The sequence below is a fragment of the Engystomops pustulosus genome, chromosome 9 (genome assembly GCF_040894005.1).
Source record: "Engystomops pustulosus chromosome 9, aEngPut4.maternal, whole genome shotgun sequence".
NCBI classification, from domain to species: domain Eukaryota; kingdom Metazoa; phylum Chordata; class Amphibia; order Anura; family Leptodactylidae; genus Engystomops; species Engystomops pustulosus.
The window spans coordinates 101869617-101889367 of record NC_092419.1 but is presented as its reverse complement, the minus strand read 5'-3'; the positions used below and the strand labels follow the sequence as shown (position 1 = coordinate 101889367).

Sequence of the window (19751 nt, the reverse complement as noted above, 5' to 3'; positions counted from 1 at the left end):
CGCCTCTCTGTATAGAGAGCAGTGTAGGTATATACAGGGATGTATAGGGAGCAGTGTAGGTATATACAGGGATGTATAGGGAGCAGTGTAGGTATATACAGGGATGTATAGGGAGCAGTGTAGGTATATACAGGGATGTATAGGGAGCAGTGTAGGTATATACAGGGATGTATAGGGAGCAGTGTAGGTATATACAGGGATGTATAGCTGCCTCCTCTCATTATAGGGAGCAGTGTAGGTATATACAGGGATGTATAGGGAGCAGTGTAGGTATATACAGGGATGTATAGCTGCCTCCTCTCAGTATAGGGAGCAGTGTAGGTATATACAGGGATGTATAGGGAGAAGTGTAGGTATATACAGGGATGTATAGGGAGCATTGTAGGTATATACAGGGATGTATAGGGAGCAGTGTAGGTATATACAGGGATGTATAGGGAGCAGTGTAGGTATATACAGGGATGTATAGGGAGCAGTGTAGGTATATACAGGGATGTATAGGGAGCAGTGTAGGTATATACAGGGATGTATAGGGAGCAGTGTAGGTATATACAGGGATGTATAGCTGCCTCCTCTCATTATAGGGAGCAGTGTAGGTATATACAGGGATGTATAGCTGCCTCCTCTCAGTATAGGGAGCAGTGTAGGTATATACAGGGATGTATAGGGAGAAGTGTAGGTATATACAGGGATGTATAGGGAGCATTGTAGGTATATACAGGGATGTATAGGGAGCAGTGTAGGTATATACAGGGATGTATAGGGAGCAGTGTAGGTATATACAGGGATGTATAGGGAGCAGTGTAGGTATATACAGGGATGTATAGGGAGCAGTGTAGGTATATACAGGGATGTATAGGGAGCAGTGTAGGTATATACAGGGATGTATAGCTACCTCCTCTCATTATAGGGAGCAGTGTAGGTATATACAGGGATGTATAGCTGCCTCCTCTCAGTATAGGGAGCAGTGTAGGTATATACAGGGATGTATAGGGAGAAGTGTGGGTATATACAGGGATGTATAGGGAGCATTGTAGGTATATACAGGGATGTATAGGGAGCAGTGTAGGTATATACAGGGATGTATAGGGAGCAGTGTAGGTATATACAGGGATGTATAGGGAGCAGTGTAGGTATATACAGGGATGTATAGGGAGCAGTGTAGGTATATACAGGGATGTATAGGGAGCAGTGTAGGTATATACAGGGATGTATAGCTGCCTCCTCTCAGTATAGGGAGCAGTGTAGGTATATACAGGGATGTAAAGGGAGAAGTGTAGGTATATACAGGGATGTATAGGGAGCATTGTAGGTATATAGAGGGATGTATAGGGAGCAGTGTAGGTATATACAGGGATGTATAGGGAGCATTGTAGGTATATAGAGGGATGTATAGGGAGCATTGTAGGTATATACAGGGATGTATAGGGAGAAGTGTAGGTATATACAGGGATGTATAGGGAGCATTGTAGGTATATACAGGGATGTATAGGGAGCATTGTAGGTATATACAGGGATGTATAGGGAGCAGTGTAGGTATATACAGGGATGTATAGGGAGCATTGTAGGTATATAGAGGGATGTATAGGGAGCATTGTAGGTATATACAGGGATGTATAGCAGCCTCCTCTCTGTATAGAGAGCAGTGTAGGTATATAGAGGGATGTATAGGGAGCAGTGTAGGTATATACAGGGATGTATAGAGAGCAGTGTAGGTATATACAGGGATGTATAGGGAGCAGTGTAGGTATATACAGGGATGTCTATCTTCCTCCTCTCTGTATAGGGAGCAGTGGAGGCATATACAGGGATGTATAGCTGCCTCCTCTCTGTATAGGGAGCAGTGTAGGTATATACAGGGATGTATAGCTGCCTCCTCTCTGTATAGGGAGCAGTGTAGGTATATACAGGGATGTATAGCTGCCTCCTCTCAGTATAAGGAGCAGTGTAGGTATATACAGGGATGTATAGCTGCCTCCTCCCTGTATAGGGAGCAGTGTAGGTATATAGAGGGATGTATAGGGAGAAGTGTAGATATATACAGGGATGTATAGGGAGCAGTGTAGGTATATACAGGGATGTATAGCTGCCTCCTCTCTGTATAGGGAGCAGTGTAGGTATATACAGGGATGTATAGGGAGCAGTGTAGGTATATACAGGGATGTATAGCTGCCTCCTCTCTGTATAGGGAGCAGTGTAGGTATATACAGGGATGTATAGGGAGCAGTGTAGGTATATACAGGGATGTATAGGGAGCAGTGTAGGTATATACAGGGATGTATAGCAGCCTCCTCTCTGTATAGGGAGCAGTGTAGGTATATACAGGGATGTATAGCTGCCTCCTCCCTGTATAGGGAGCAGTGTAGGTATATACAGGGATGTATAGGGAGCAGTGTAGGTATATACAGGGATGTATAGGGAGCAGTGTAGGTATATACAGGGATGTATAGGGACAAGTGTAGGTATATACAGGGATGTATAGCAGCCTCCTCTCTGTATAGGGAGCAGTGTAGGTATATACAGGGATGTATAGCTGCCTCCTCTCTGTATAGGGAGCAGTGTAGGTATATACAGGGATGTATAGCTGCCTCCTCTCTGTATAGGGAGCAGTGTAGGTATATATAGGGAGCAGTGTAGGTATATACAGGGATGTATAGGGAGCAGTGTAGGTATATACAGGGATGTCTATCTTCCTCCTCTCTGTATAGGGAGCAGTGTAGGCATATACAGGGATGTATAGCTGCCTCCTCTCTGTATAGGGAGCAGTGTAGGTATATACAGGGATGTATAGCTGCCTCCTCTCTGTATAGGGAGCAGTGTAGGTATATACAGGGATGTATAGCAGCCTCCTCTCTGTATAGGGAGCAGTGTAGGTATATACAGGTATGTATAGGGAGCAGTGTAGGTATATACAGGGATGTATAGCTGCCTCCTCTCTGTATAGGGAGCAGTGTAGGTATATACAGGTATGTATAGGGAGCAGTGTAGGTATATACAGGGATGTCTATCTTCCTCCTCTCTGTATAGGGAGCAGTGTAGGCATATACAGGGATGTATAGCTGCCTCCTCTCTGTATAGGGAGCAGTGTAGGTATATACAGGGATGTATAGCTGCCTCCTCTCTGTATAGGGAGCAGTGTAGGTATATACAGGGATGTATAACAGCCTCCTCTCTGTATAGGAAGCAGTGTAGGTATATACAGGGATGTATAGGGAGCAGTGTAGGTATAAACAGGGATGTATAGGGAGCAGTGTAGGTATATACAGGGATGTCTATCTTCCTCCTCTCTGTATAGGGAGCAGTGTAGGCATATACAGGGATGTATAGCTGCCTCCTCCCTGTATAGGGAGCAGTGTAGGTATATACAGGGATGTATCGCTGCCTCCTCCCTGTATAGGGAGCAGTGTAGGTATATACAGGGATGTATAACAGCCTCCTCTCTGTATAGGGAGCAGTGTAGGTATATACAGGGATGTATAGGGAGCAGTGTAGGTATATACAGGGATGTCTATCTTCCTCCTCTCTGTATAGGGAGCAGTGTAGGCATATACAGGGATGTATAGCTGCCTCCTCTCTGTATAGGGAGCAGTGTAGGCATATACAGGGATGTATAGCTGCCTCCTCTCTGTATAGGGAGCAGTGTAGGTATATACAGGGATGTATAGCTGCCTCCTCTCTGTATAGGAAGCAGTGTAGGTATATACAGGGATGTATAGGGAGCAGTGTAGTTATATACAGGGATGTATAACAGCCTCCTCTCTGTATAGGAAGCAGTGTAGGTATATACAGGGATGTATAGGGAGCAGTGTAGGTATATACAGGGATGTATAGGGAGCAGTGTAGGTATATACAGGGATGTCTATCTTCCTCCTCTCTGTATAGGGAGCAGTGTAGGTATATACAGGGATGTATAGCTGCTTCCTCTCTGTATAGGGAGCAGTGTAGGTATATACAGGGATGTATAGGGAGCAGTGTAGGCATATACAGGGATGTATAGCTGCTTCCTCTCTGTATAGGGAGCAGTGTAGGTATATACAGGGATGTATAGCTGCCTCCTCCCTGTATAGGGAGCAGTGTAGGTATATCCAGGGATGTATAACAGCCTCCTCTCTGTATAGGGAGCAGTGTAGGTATATACAGGGATGTATAGGGACAAGTGTAGGTATATTCAGGGATGTATAGCAGCCTCCTCTCTGTATAGGGAGCAGTGTAGGTATATACAGGGATGTATAGGGAGCAGTGTAGGTATATACAGGGATGTCTATCTTCCTCCTCTCTGTATAGGGAGCAGTGTAGGCATATACAGGGATGTATAGCTGCCTCCTCTCTGTATAGGGAGCAGTGTAGGCATATACAGGGATGTATAGCTGCCTCCTCTCTGTATAGGGAGCAGTGTAGGTATATACAGGGATGTATAGCTGCCTCCTCTCTGTATAGGAAGCAGTGTAGGTATATACAGGGATGTATAGGGAGCAGTGTAGTTATATACAGGGATGTATAACAGCCTCCTCTCTGTATAGGAAGCAGTGTAGGTATATACAGGGATGTATAGGGAGCAGTGTAGGTATATACAGGGATGTATAGGGAGCAGTGTAGGTATATACAGGGATGTCTATCTTCCTCCTCTCTGTATAGGGAGCAGTGTAGGTATATACAGGGATGTATAGCTGCCTCCTCTCTGTATAGGGAGCAGTGTAGGTATATACAGGGATGTATAACAGCCTCCTCTCTGTATAGGAAGCAGTGTAGGTATATACAGGGATGTATAGGGAGCAGTGTAGGTATAAACAGGGATGTATAGGGAGCAGTGTAGGTATATACAGGGATGTCTATCTTCCTCCTCTCTGTATAGGGAGCAGTGTAGGCATATACAGGGATGTATAGCTGCCTCCTCCCTGTATAGGGAGCAGTGTAGGTATATACAGGGATGTATCGCTGCCTCCTCCCTGTATAGGGAGCAGTGTAGGTATATACAGGGATGTATAACAGCCTCCTCTCTGTATAGGGAGCAGTGTAGGTATATACAGGGATGTATAGGGAGCAGTGTAGGTATATACAGGGATGTCTATCTTCCTCCTCTCTGTATAGGGAGCAGTGTAGGCATATACAGGGATGTATAGCTGCCTCCTCTCTGTATAGGGAGCAGTGTAGGCATATACAGGGATGTATAGCTGCCTCCTCTCTGTATAGGGAGCAGTGTAGGTATATACAGGGATGTATAGCTGCCTCCTCTCTGTATAGGAAGCAGTGTAGGTATATACAGGGATGTATAGGGAGCAGTGTAGTTATATACAGGGATGTATAACAGCCTCCTCTCTGTATAGGAAGCAGTGTAGGTATATACAGGGATGTATAGGGAGCAGTGTAGGTATATACAGGGATGTATAGGGAGCAGTGTAGGTATATACAGGGATGTCTATCTTCCTCCTCTCTGTATAGGGAGCAGTGTAGGTATATACAGGGATGTATAGCTGCTTCCTCTCTGTATAGGGAGCAGTGTAGGTATATACAGGGATGTATAGGGAGCAGTGTAGGCATATACAGGGATGTATAGCTGCTTCCTCTCTGTATAGGGAGCAGTGTAGGTATATACAGGGATGTATAGCTGCCTCCTCCCTGTATAGGGAGCAGTGTAGGTATATCCAGGGATGTATAACAGCCTCCTCTCTGTATAGGGAGCAGTGTAGGTATATACAGGGATGTATAGGGACAAGTGTAGGTATATTCAGGGATGTATAGCAGCCTCCTCTCTGTATAGGGAGCAGTGTAGGTATATACAGGGATGTATAGGGAGCAGTGTAGGTATATACAGGGATGTATAGGGAGCAGTGTAGGTATATACAGGGATGTCTATCTTCCGCCTCTCTCTATAGGGAGCAGTGTAGGTATATACAGGGATGTATAGCTGCCTCCTCTCTGTATAGGGAGCAGTGTAGGTATATACAGGGATGTATAGCTGCCTCCTCTCTGTATAGGGAGCAGTGTAGGTATATACAGGGATGTATAGCTGCCTCCTCTCTGTATAGGGAGCAGTGTAGGTATATACAGGGATGTATAGGGAGCAGTGTAGGTATATACAGGGATGTATAGGGAGCAGTGTAGGTATATACAGGGATGTATAGGGAGCAGTGTAGGTATATACAGGGATGTATAGGGAGCAGTGTAAGTATATACAGGGATGTATAGCTGCCTCCTCTCTGTATAGGGAGCAGTGTAGGTATATACAGGGATGTATAGCAGCCTCCTCTCTGTATAGGGAGCAGTGTAGGTATATACAGGGATGTATAGGGAGCAGTGTAGGTATATACAGGGATGTCTATCTTCCTCCTCTCTGTATAGGGAGCAGTGTAGGTATATACAGGGATGTATAGCAGCCTCCTCTCTGTATAGGGAGAAGTGTAGGTATATACATGGATGTATAGCAGCCTCCTCTCTGTATAGGGAGCAGTGTAGGTATATACAGGGATGTATAGGGAGAAGTGTAGGTATATACAGGGATGTATAGCAGCCTCCTCTCTGTATAGGGAGAAGTGTAGGTATATACAGGGATGTATAGCAGCCTCCTCTCTGTATAGGGAGCAGTGTAGGTATATACAGGGATGTATAGGGAGAAGTGTAGGTATATACAGGGATGTATAGCTGTCTCCTCTCTGTATAGGGAGCAGTGTAGCTATATACAGGGATGTATAGCAGCCTCCTCTCTGTATAGGGAGCAGTGTAGGTATATACAGGGATGCATAGCAGCTGCCTCTCTGTATAGGGAGCAGTGTAGGTATATACAGGGATGTATAGGGAGCAGTGTAGGTATATACAGGGATGTATAGGGACAAGTGTAGGTATATACAGGGATGTATAGCAGCCTCCTCTCTGTATAGGGAGCAGTGTAGGTATATACAGGGATGTATAGCTGCCTCCTCTCTGTATAGGGAGCAGTGTAGGTATATACAGGGATGTATAGCTGCCTCCTCCCTGTATAGAGAGCAGTGTAGGTATATACAGGGATGTATAGCTGCCTCCTCTCTGTATAGGGAGCAGTGTAGGTATATACAGGGATGTATAGGGAGCAGTGTAGGTATATACAGGGATGTATAGCTGTCTCCTCTCTGTATAGGGAGCAGTGTAGTTATATACAGGGATGTATAGCAGCCTCCTCTCTGTATAGGGAGCAGTGTAGGTATATACAGGGATGCATAGCAGCCGCCTCTCTGTATAGGGAGCAGTGTAGGTATATACAGGGATGTATAGGGAGCAGTGTAGGTATATACAGGGATGTATAGGGACAAGTGTAGGTATATACAGGGATGTATAGCAGCCTCCTCTCTGTATAGGGAGCAGTGTAGGTATATACAGGGATGTATAGCTGCCTCCTCTCTGTATAGGGAGCAGTGTAGGTATATACAGGTATGTATAGGGAGCAGTGTAGGTATATACAGGGATGTCTATCTTCCTCCTCTCTGTATAGGGAGCAGTGTAGGTATATACAGGGATGTATAGGGAGCAGTGTAGGTATATACAGGGATGTATAGCTGCCTCCTCTCTGTATAGGGAGCAGTGTAGGTATATACAGGTATGTATAGGGAGCAGTGTAGGTATATACAGGGATGTATAGCTGCCTCCTCTCTGTATAGGGAGCAGTATAGGTATATACAGGGATGTATAGGGAGCAGTGTAGGTATATACAGGGATGTCTATCTTCCTCCTCTCTGTATAGGGAGCAGTGTAGGTATATACAGGGATGTATAGCTGCCTCCTCTCTGTATAGGGAGCAGTGTAGGTATATATAGGGAGCAGTGTAGGTATATACAGGGATGTATAGGGAGCAGTGTAGGTATATACAGGGATGTCTATCTTCCTCCTCTCTCTATAGGGAGCAGTGTAGGTATATACAGGGATGTATAGCTGCCTCCTCTCTGTATAGGGAGCAGTGTAGGTATATACAGGGATGTATAGCTGCCTCCTCTCTGTATAGGGAGCAGTGTAGGTATATACAGGGATGTATAGCAGCCTCCTCTCTGTATAGGGAGCAGTGTAGGTATATACAGGTATGTATAGGGAGCAGTGTAGGTATATACAGGGATGTATAGCTGCCTCCTCTCTGTATAGGGAGCAGTGTAGGTATATACAGGGATGTATAACAGCCTCCTCTCTGTATAGGGAGCAGTGTAGGTATATACAGGGATGTATAGGGAGCAGTGTAGGTATATACAGGGATGTATAGGGACAAGTGTAGGTATATACAGGGATGTATAGCAGCCTCCTCTCTGTATAGGGAGCAGTGTAGGTATATACAGGGATGTATAGCTGCCTCCTCTCTGTATAGGGAGCAGTGTAGGTATATACAGGTATGTATAGGGAGCAGTGTAGGTATATACAGGGATGTCTATCTTCCTCCTCTCTGTATAGGGATCAGTGTAGGTATATACAGGGATGTATAGGGAGCAGTGTAGGTATATACAGGGATGTATAGCTGCCTCCTCTCTGTATAGGGAGCAGTGTAGGTATATACAGGGATGTATAGCTGCCTCCTCTCTGTATAGGGAGCAGTGTAGGTATATACAGGGATGTATAGCTGCCTCCTCTCTGTATAGGGAGCAGTGTAGGTATATACAGGGATGTATAGCAGCCTCCTCTCTGTATAGGGAGCAGTGTAGGTATATACAGGTATGTATAGGGAGCAGTGTAGGTATATACAGGGATGTATAGCTGCCTCCTCTCTGTATAGGGAGCAGTGTAGGTATATACAGGTATGTATAGGGAGCAGTGTAGGTATATACAGGGATGTCTATCTTCCTCCTCTCTCTATAGGGAGCAGTGTAGGTATATACAGGGATGTATAGCTGCCTCCTCTCTGTATAGGGAGCAGTGTAGGTATATACAGGGATGTATAGCTGCCTCCTCTCTGTATAGGGAGCAGTGTAGGTATATACAGGGATGTATAGCAGCCTCCTCTCTGTATAGGGAGCAGTGTAGGTATATACAGGTATGTATAGGGAGCAGTGTAGGTATATACAGGGATGTATAGCTGCCTCCTCTCTGTATAGGGAGCAGTGTAGGTATATACAGGGATGTATAGGGAGCAGTGTAGGTATATACAGGGATGTCTATCTTCCTCCTCTCTGTATAGGGAGCAGTGTAGGTATATACAGGGATGTATAGCTGCCTCCTCTCTGTATAGGGAGCAGTGTAGGTATATATAGGGAGCAGTGTAGGTATATACAGGGATGTATAGGGAGCAGTGTAGGTATATACAGGGATGTCTATCTTCCTCCTCTCTCTATAGGGAGCAGTGTAGGTATATACAGGGATGTATAGCTGCCTCCTCTCTGTATAGGGAGCAGTGTAGGTATATACAGGGATGTATAGCTGCCTCCTCTCTGTATAGGGAGCAGTGTAGGTATATACAGGGATGTATAGCAGCCTCCTCTCTGTATAGGGAGCAGTGTAGGTATATACAGGTATGTATAGGGAGCAGTGTAGGTATATACAGGGATGTATAGCTGCCTCCTCTCTGTATAGGGAGCAGTGTAGGTATATACAGGGATGTATAACAGCCTCCTCTCTGTATAGGGAGAAGTGTAGGTATATACAGGGATGCATGGCAGCCTCCTCTGTGTATAGGAAGCAGTGTAGGTATATACAGGGATGTATAGGGAGCAGTGTAGGTATATACAGGGATGTATAGGCAGCAGTGTAGGTATATACAGGGATGTCTATCTTCCTCCTCTCTGTATAGGGAGCAGTGTAGGCATATACAGGGATGTATAGCTGCCTCCTCTATGTATAGGGAGCAGTGTAGGTATATACAGGGATGTATAGCAGCCTCCTCTCTCTATAGGATGTATAACAGTCGCTGGGCCCGTACAGTCTCCTCTCTATAGGAGAAGTTCTCCTCCACCCACAAGTATTTTTAGAAGCATCTGATGAATAATGCAGCTGAGGTGGGGAATGGAGGTCCATGGCTGCTGAGTCACATCAGACAGGCCGGGTGCTAGGGACAATCTGCCTAAAGGTCCTGGGATCGAATCCCACCTGGGTCAACATCTGCAAAGAGTTTGTGTGTTCTCTCCGTGTTTGCGTGGGTTTCCTCCGGGTCCGCCGGTTTCCTCCCACACTCCAAAACATACTGGTAGGTTGATTAGATTGTGAGCCCCATTGGGGACAGGGACTGATGTGACATACTTTGTGCAGCGCTGCGTAATCTGTGTGCACTATATAAATAATGGAATTATTATTATTATTATTAAACAACGACTATGTTGTTGTCAGGTAGATGCACATTGTTAGCAACAATCTCAGATCAGTCAGAGCGGCACAATATACCATATCACACAGTCTGTCTATACCTAAGATATGAGCAGAAGCAAGATAGAAGATCATTTGTTGTCCTTAAAGGGGTTTTCCACTTTCAGGAAATAATGGATATTGTTTGTGTAATAAAAAGTTCTCCAATTCTCCAATATACTTCCTGTATTAATTACTCACAGTTTTGTAGATCTCAGCTTGCTACTTGTTTTCTTGTATCCATCTGTCCCTGGTCATGTGATGTCACACAGGTGCACAGCTTGTTATATCTCTGGTCATGGGATGTCACACAGGTGCATGGCTCTTTATATCCCTGGTCATGTGATGTCACATAGGTGCACAGTGTGTTATATCCCTGGTCATGTGATGTCACACAGGTGCACCGCTTGTTATAACCCTGGTCATGTGATGTCACACAGGTGCACGGTTTCTTATATCCCTGGTCATGTGATGTCACACAGGTGCATGGCTCATTATATCCCCAGTCATGTGATGTCATACAGGTGCACAGCTTGTTATATCCCTGGTCATGTGATGTCAGACAGGTGCGCGGCTCATTATATCCCTGGTTAATATGATATCACACAGGTGCCTGGCTCATTATATCTCTGGTCATGTGATGTCACACAGGTGCATGGCTCGTTATATCACAGAGTAAACAGAGCTGTCTGTTATAATGAGCCATGCACCTGTGTGACATCACATGACCAGGAAATAATGATCCGTGGATAATTGTTTTCATTACACAAACATCATCCATTATTTTTTGAAAGTGGACAACCCCTTTAAGGGTCAAAATACTGGGCAAAGGCTTTGTCTTGGAAGACACTGCAGTATGACTGGTGGATAAATTTGGGGAGGAGGGGGGGCTTTCACAGTGGTTCATTTATCATCAATGAAGCCAAAATCATTGTCTTCTCCAGGGCGAAGACGCTTCCTAGTCATACGATTAATTTGCGGGTTGCCAAAGTAACATCAACACTTACTAATTTAGCGTTCATGGACTCACCCCAGTGTTGTCATAGTAACGATAGTGTACCAGAAGGCCGCAGGAATACTCGTGAACTTTGTCTTGCTGGTCCCCTTCTCCGCATAGAACATCACAGTGGCGAAGATGATGATGGCCATAGTCAAGGAGAAGAGGAGGAAGCCAAGCTCGGAGGCGCAGCTCTTTAAGGTGTAGCCAAGAATCCGTAGTCCTTGGGAGTGGCGTGAGAATTTGAAGATTCGGAAGACTCGGAAAACACGTAATGTGACAAAGGCACCGCTCACATTGTCGTTCTCTGGCATGACCAGCTGTATGTAGTAGGGCATGATGGCCACCACGTCGATGATACTCATAACACTACGCATAAACTTACAGCGGCTCGGGGCGGCAAAGAGTCTCATGAGGTACTCAAAGGTGAAGATAAGGACACAGGCCGTATCCATGCAGTCAAAGGCTGTCATATACTTGTCCCCACAAGGCAGATCCTTAAGACGCCCCGGTGGTGGACGACAAGGCACCGTTTCCACCACATTGGCAATCACCGAGACAGCGATGAAGAAACCGGTGACGTAGTAGAAAACGAGAGCCATAGTGCTGGTGTGAGGGTTTTCAAAGGCCCTCCACAGTCTCTGTCGGAAAGTACTGTTGGGGGGTAGAGGGGCATCAGTAGCGGTTTCTGCCTCGTTATCCTCCGCTAGCCTCTCCAGGTTCTCTTTTTTACGATCGCGATATTCTTCTAGACAACAATCTCCAATGATCTCCGGTATGATGCCATAGAACGACAGCTCCTCGTCAAAGGCTTGGATGCACTCTTGGCGTGGATAGTGCAACTTGCCCGTCCGGTAGAAGTTGAGGATGTGTCTGAACATCTCCGGATCACGGTCGAAAAAATATTCCTGCGTCTCCTGGTTGAAGAAGAATTCCTTCTCGGTGCTTCCCAACAAGGTGTCTGGATAGCGGTCCAAGGTATTTTTCCACGTCTGGAACTTCCTTCCACTGACGTTGACCACCAGAATTTCATCATTTCTCTTTCTCTTGTCGCTCGGAGGTTTGGGCATTGGCCTCTTCGCGAGAGGAAGCCATCCCACCGCTGCCGCTCGAGCAAACGGAAGCCATGTCGCCACTCCAGCAGCCATAGTTCAGTGGCTAAGTCTTCAGTGGCCACAAGTCCAGTGTTTGGATCCAGTATGTGACCATGAAAAGGTGGTCCTGCCTTAAGGAACTAGAGGCTCGTTGAAAAATTTTTGGTAATTTTAGTTCAAGTCCAGGAAGGCAGATAAGACGGAGAGTTTCAGATGGTGACCTCAGCCCAGCAATGTTCCTCCAGAGATCTGAGCTTCACTAAGACGAGGCGGACAACATGTGGGCTTGTGATACTCAATAAAGTTCATGAAGGTCTACATCCACAGCTGCACTGGAGACTTAATCAGAGCGTCGGGTACCATAGTGGTAGACTGTATTGCTATTTTTCATTCCAAATTCTCATTCTCCTTGGATTCTCTGCCTGCATCCTACAGATTCTTCCTGTGTTCCTCTCCCACACAATCTGTAATTAGATTTCTCTCCAATATACTGTTGCTCTGTTGGCAAATTAAGACAATTTCAGAATATATAAGATATGCAGAAGAAAGTAACATTATTTCTGGTTAATATCTTCTCCTAATAGACAGATAGATTGACTATGGACCTCTTACTGTCACCATATGCTGGTCCGATCTATCTACCACCTTCTAATACACAAACATTAGGACAGAGTCCTATCAGCACCACCATCAAAGAGTCTTGAGGTCCTTCTATCTTCTCTAAGACATGGACATCTTAACCCAAACCACAGTCATCAAGTAGAAGAACCATTGTCCACCACCTATTACCAAATTCAGACCTGGAGAGTGATCAAGGACTTCAGATAGTATCAGGTCATATGGAAGTCCCTCCATACTGGTTGTCTCCCTCCACATAAACATGAAATATAACACCGCACAGTAGACTACTCTCCCCACTATCCACCATTAGTATAATCCTCTCCTGAAAGAACGGGTTGCTATCTAGGAGCTGTCATCCTGAGGAAACTGATCCGGGAGGGACTGTCACTCAGGATCCCTCGCAGTTACGCTTTATCTTACTTCTGTGCTGTTATGGATGGAAATCCAGGGAAATCTCTGAGCTACTGTCACACAACCACCGCTACTAATATTCATCACCCTGACTAATAGAGGGGGGTCCTGAGGTGGGGGACAGAGATATTTAGACATTGATGATCTTATGATATTCCTAATATTAGTGATTATACAGCGCTCTTATATTCACTTCTCATCTGCTTGATGGGGCATATTGGATTCCAGCATGTCTAATATTCCCTTCTCCTTATTCTAATTACATGCACACTCAGCTAAGCCGAGAATACGTGTCTATGGGGGTGATCTAAAGTGTACAACTGTATAGAATACGGTACAATATAGAATCGCCTATACAAGATTCCCTATACTACACAGGACTTCTCCACCAATAATATCTATGGGACAGGACGTCCTGTGTGGTACAGGGTTCAGTGTAATATATCATGTCCTGTTTACTTTTGGCTAAGGATATAAGACACAAACAAAAGAGACAGAATCCACAGTAAAAAAAAAAAATTTAAGATGGGGAAAAAACAATATAAAAGTGAAAATAAATAGAAGGGAAAGGGTATTAGCATCCAAAAAAGTAGAAAGAAGAAGATGCATGGAACTCGTACAAAAAAATAAAATCCTGCACCGCCGTTTATCAAAGTCCTGACATCCTAATGGGCTTGAGGAATATTGAACTGTCATAGGTCAGGAGCTCCTTAATGGAGAACATTAGGACTCCCCATTCATCTTACCCGTGTCCGGGGCGGTGACTGACAGCAATGTGGCTGTAAATGTGCAATTAAATGTGCATGAGACTCAAATCAGCCTCCAAATGATGCGTCTGACAGACAAATGGTGATCCGTCCTAAGGGATTCTCCACCTAATTGGTTATTCACCAAAATCTGCTAACCACGGCAGCAAGAGACCCGGGAAATTTATTTTTTTACATTTTAGCCAATTTACCTGTCACCACATTGTCCCCTCAGGTAGGGCATGAAATTTCCTTTCTAAAATTCGCTAATTTATGTGAAACAGGTTTTTCTCCTCTAATCCAGGTGACAATGAACAGAGAAGAGTCATATTTATCTTAGGTGAGTCAAGTTTAGAGGCTGCGGGGTCACTTTAGACACCTATGTCTTAGGCTCTATAGCACCAAGAAACATAGGGGAGATGTATCATACGCCGGCCTCCCCGGCTCCTACCGGATCTATTGGGAGATCCAACCTGGCGTACAAGTGCGCACAACAGCCCCCTATCTGCCCAAGCAGCGAATGGGATGGAGTAGTCAAAATTCCTGTCTCTGCATCTGGTACCGCTCCCGTACGGTACCGCGAGGCCATAGAAGTGTATGGGGGACGTATAGATTGTGATACCTTTTAATGGCTGACTGAAATAGAAGATGTTATTACAGTCAACCATTAAAAGGTATGACAATCTCAACAAGGTTATTTTCTTCAACTAGCTAACACTGTACAAACATTATCCCATCATGGAGTCTCATCCGTCACATTACCTCAGGCCTAGGTGCTATAGACCTGGAGAAAGACACGTCTGAAGTGACCCTTCGACTCATCTCGGGTAAAATCTGACTCGTCTCAGCTCATTGTCACATGACCTGGAGGAGAATTGTTATAGAAAGGATGTTTCAGGCCCGACCTGGGGGGGCTGGGAGTTTAATGGGGTAAAATCTGGTAAAGATGGTAGATGTGCGAATTCAGCTTTGGAAATAAATGGATGTCTCTTCTCACATAACATGATGTAGTTGAAATAAAAATTATGACTCATAATAGAGATCTGCCAAAATAACCCAGGGGTCAGTGCTTGCTTTTGTTAACCTGGGCTGTGGAGACCCCCCATATAATGTCTGACGCTCTGCTAACAAAGACAATCATAGAAGTCGTGCTATATACAGGAACTATGGGGGAGACTTATCACAAATTTCTGAGGTAAAATTGTTTTAGTTGCCCCTGGAAACCAATCACAGCTCAAATTAAATTTTATAAACAGCTGTTGGAAAATGAAAGCTGAGCTCTGATTGGTTGCTGCTTTCAGACACGTCTGATAAATCTCCCCCAGTGTCACTTTCCTGTGTATTTTATATATATATATATATATATATATATATATATATATCATTATCCATCTCTATTATCCATCTCATATTATTGTCATATCTATTAATTATCCATATATATATATATATATATATATATATATATATACTGTATATATCATATCTATTTCTCTATTTCATATCTATGTATTTGTCTCATATCTATGTATCTATCTATCTATCTATCTATCTCATATTATTGTCATATATATATCTATTTCATATCTATGTATATATCTTTCTGCGATCTATCCATCATGTGTATGACGGCTATAAAGCAGGGCCAAGTTCCTGGTAATGCAGTCCTAGAAGCGCTATATAAGCAGGTCTGTGGGGTGTAGAGGTGTAGCCTCCCTGTCCCTGGCTATATTTAAGCACAGGCAGCTCCATCAGCTGTTTGTAAATGATATTTTAGATGAATAATTCACTGTTGTTTATGGAAGTGCTATGTTATGCAGGAGCACTCCGACCCATCGTCCCCGCCTCCTCATTTACATAGTGGGAGGGGCTGAGACTACTTAAATATTAGCTCAGCAGTTCGGTCATGACTTGCACAAAGTATCACTGGCTGTAATTTATACAGTACTGAGGGATCCCAAGCAAATCGGACCCACATTTATCATCTACTCTTTAAAAAGTCATGAGATCATCCCTTTAAATACCAAAATGGCTGCCGACAGTGCAAGATGGAAGGGCCCCCTGCCTTAGAGGGATCATCTCATCAGAACAACCCAACATTAGAGCAAATAGGGCCTCATACAGAGACACCCCTCTAAGAGCCGTAAGCAGGGGCAGAGCTGAGATCTGATTGGCTCATTCTATAACCCCTCCCCCCGAGGAGCCTGTGCTGCGTAGCAATCTCCGCCGTCCTAATGTGACACTGATATATCCAGTCACACCAGACGCTCCGCTGGATTCTTCGTTCCCAACAAATACAATGAAATCTTGATTATCCGCACTAATGACGCCGTATAGCCGATGAGAGCTGCTCCAGAGAACGACTCGCTTAATTATACAACAAATGGGAAGCACAGCTGGGAGATAAAATACTGGGATAAAAAACTACCAAATGTGCGTCTAATGATGGCAAACACTGAAACAGTCCCTAGTGTCTGCGTAGTCCTATCTATCTATAATCTATCTCTCTATCCATTTATATCTATTATCTATCTATCTCATATCTATCTATCTCCTATCTATCGATAATCTATCTCTCTATCTCATATCTATCTATCTCATATCTATTTATCTATCTCCTATCTATCTATCTATCTATCTATCTATCTCATATATCTCATATCTATCTATCTCATATCTATCTATCTCATATCTATCTATCTATCTATCTATCTATCTATCTATCTATCTCATATATCTCATATCTATCTATCTCATATCTATCTATCTCATATCTATCTATCTATCTATCTATCTATCTCATATCTATCTATCTATCTCATATATCTCATATCTATCTATCTATCTATCTATCTATCTATCTATCTCATATCTATCTATCTCATATCTATCTATCTCATTTATCTCATATCTGGCATTTTGGGAACACCAAATACAAGTTAGCATTGCCAACGCATTTACAAAATATGGGTTTGTGGGGGATGGAGTGAGGTGAAGGGTGAAGACAGGAAGAGGGGAACATGGGGCGCAGGGATTCTAGTAGTCAAAGGTACAGGCAGTCCCCGGGTTACGTACAAGATAGGTTCCATAGGTTTGTCCTTAAGTTGAATTTGTATGTAAGTCGAAACCGTATATTTTATAATTGTAGATCCAGACAAATTTTTTTTTTTTGCCCCAGTGGAGTTTCAACATTTTTTGCTGTGATCGGACCAAGGATTATCAATACAGCTTCATTACAGACACCTCACAGCTGATCATTGTAGTCTGGGACTATAGTAACATCCAGAGAGCTTCACCAGAGGTCACAATGGGCAGAGGGGTCTGTCTTTAACTAGGGGTTGTCTGTAAGTCGGGTGTCCTTAAGTAGGGGACCCCCTGTATCATATAGATCTCAGTCCTATAGCTCTGTGTGAATATAGTAACCCACAAGTTTTTACGTTAATATTGGCGTGCTGACATTTTTTGCAAGCTAAATTTTTCATCAAGTCCAAGAGGTGTGCACCCAACTGCTCCTGGGGCAGCTGATGCTTTTAGACTTTAGATAGATTATAGATAGATACGATGGATGATAGATAAGAATGGATGATAGATACGATGGATGATAGATACGATGGATGATAGATATGATGGATGATAGATAGATACATTGGTAGATTATAGATAGATAGATGTATGATATATATATATATATATATTATGGATAAATGGATGATCTATATATATATGAGATAGATAGCTAGATAGATTATAGATAGATGGATGAATAGATGATAGATATGAGAGAGATAGATAGACAGATGGATAGAAAGATACGTACTAGAAAAAAGTTAAAAGGTGGTTTCTTTATTCCATAGTGATGTGTGGCGACATTTCGGCGCCCCCTGAGCCTTGCTCAAGCCAGAAAGCATCAGAAATGTCACCACACATCACTATGGAATAAAGAAACCACCTTTTAACTTTAAATTGGCCGTGTTGGAGTGCGGCTTTTTTCTAGTACATAATATTGGGACCTTTATGCTTAGCCCTTACTGGCGTGCACCCTCTTGTTTTAGATATAATTGTGCTGCTAATGACTTTCCTTAGTTAGATAGATAGATAGATAGATAGATAGATAGATAGATAGATAGATAGATAGATAGATAGATATGAGATAGATAGATGATAGATAGATATGAGATAGATAGATAGATAGATAGATAGATAGATAGATAGATAGATAGATATGAGATAGATAGATGATAGATATATAGATATGAGATAGATAGATAGATAGATAGATAGATAGATAGATAGATAGATAGATAGATATGAGATAGATAGATGATAGATATATAGATATGAGATAGATGATAGATATATAGATATGAGATAGATGATAGATATGAGATAGATAGATAGATAGATATGAGATAGATAGATAGATAGATAGATATGAGATAGATAGATAGATAGATAGGAGATAGATAGATAGATAGATAGGAGATAGATAGATAGATAGATAGATAGATAGATAGATAGATAGATAGATATGAGATAGATAGATGATAGATATATAGATATGAGATAGATAGATAGATAGATAGATAGATAGATAGATAGATATGAGATAGATAGATGATAGATAGATATGAGATAGATAGATAGATAGATAGATAGATATGAGATAGATAGATGATAGATATATAGATATGAGATAGATAGATAGATAGATAGATATGAGATAGATAGATGATAGATATATAGATATGAGATAGATAGATGATAGATATATAGATATGAGATAGATGATAGATATGAGATAGATAGATAGATATGAGATAGATAGATAGATAGATAGATAGATATGAGATAGATAGATAGATAGATAGGAGATAGATAGATAGATAGATAGATAGGAGATAGATAGATAGGAGATAGATAGATAGATAGATAGAGAGATAGGAGATAGATAGATAGATATGAGATAGATAGATGATAGATAGATAGATATGAGATAGATGATAGATATGAGATAGATAGATGATAGATATATAGATATGAGATAGATAGATAGATAGATAGATAGATAGATGGTAGGAGGGATATGACATCAGAGCACACAGCGGTACGGTATATAGGAGCGGCATTATGGTCACACACCTTCCTTGGTGTATAGGGGATTACAGACCCTCCTTGTTCCTATAGGGGAGGACTTTGCTGGTTACTGATGAGAGATTTGGGACATATCCTACAGATAAGCCATAGATGTCCATGGTCGGGGTACACCCCCCCATGTCTTTGTGGGGTTCTCCCATCTACTGTGCCTGGTGTAGCCGGATGATTTTCCAGCAGGGTTAACCCCTTCCTGGTAGCTGAGATTCCAGGATGTCTCCTCCATGTCCTGGAGACTGTATCCCCAGCAGCCGCTCGCATCTCTCTGCATCTTATTGATTGGCTCATGTGGCGAGTGCTGGCGGTAATGGGAATTCATTCACACGCCGGACTGCAGGCATTCTCGTAAACACAGCGCCAGGGAGAGAGATGCTGGCACTGCCGGCCGGGGTGGCTGCTGCCTGATGCAGTGCCATGCTGTATACTCCACCAGGTGTTCCCGGCTTCTCC

At 43.2% G+C, this 19751-nt stretch overlaps 1 protein-coding gene across 3 annotated transcripts in view; it reads right to left on the bottom strand.

The window, feature by feature from the left end:
• KCND1 (potassium voltage-gated channel subfamily D member 1) overlaps positions 1-19751 on the bottom strand; it is a 40850-nt gene that overhangs the window by 18813 nt on the left and 2286 nt on the right. For all 3 annotated transcript variants that reach the window (XM_072124927.1, XM_072124926.1, XM_072124928.1), the window contains exon 2: positions 11312-12870. In XM_072124927.1, the coding sequence (XP_071981028.1) occupies positions 11312-12426 (1115 nt within the window). In that variant the 5' untranslated portion in view covers positions 12427-12870. The remainder of the gene's footprint in view (positions 1-11311; positions 12871-19751) is intronic.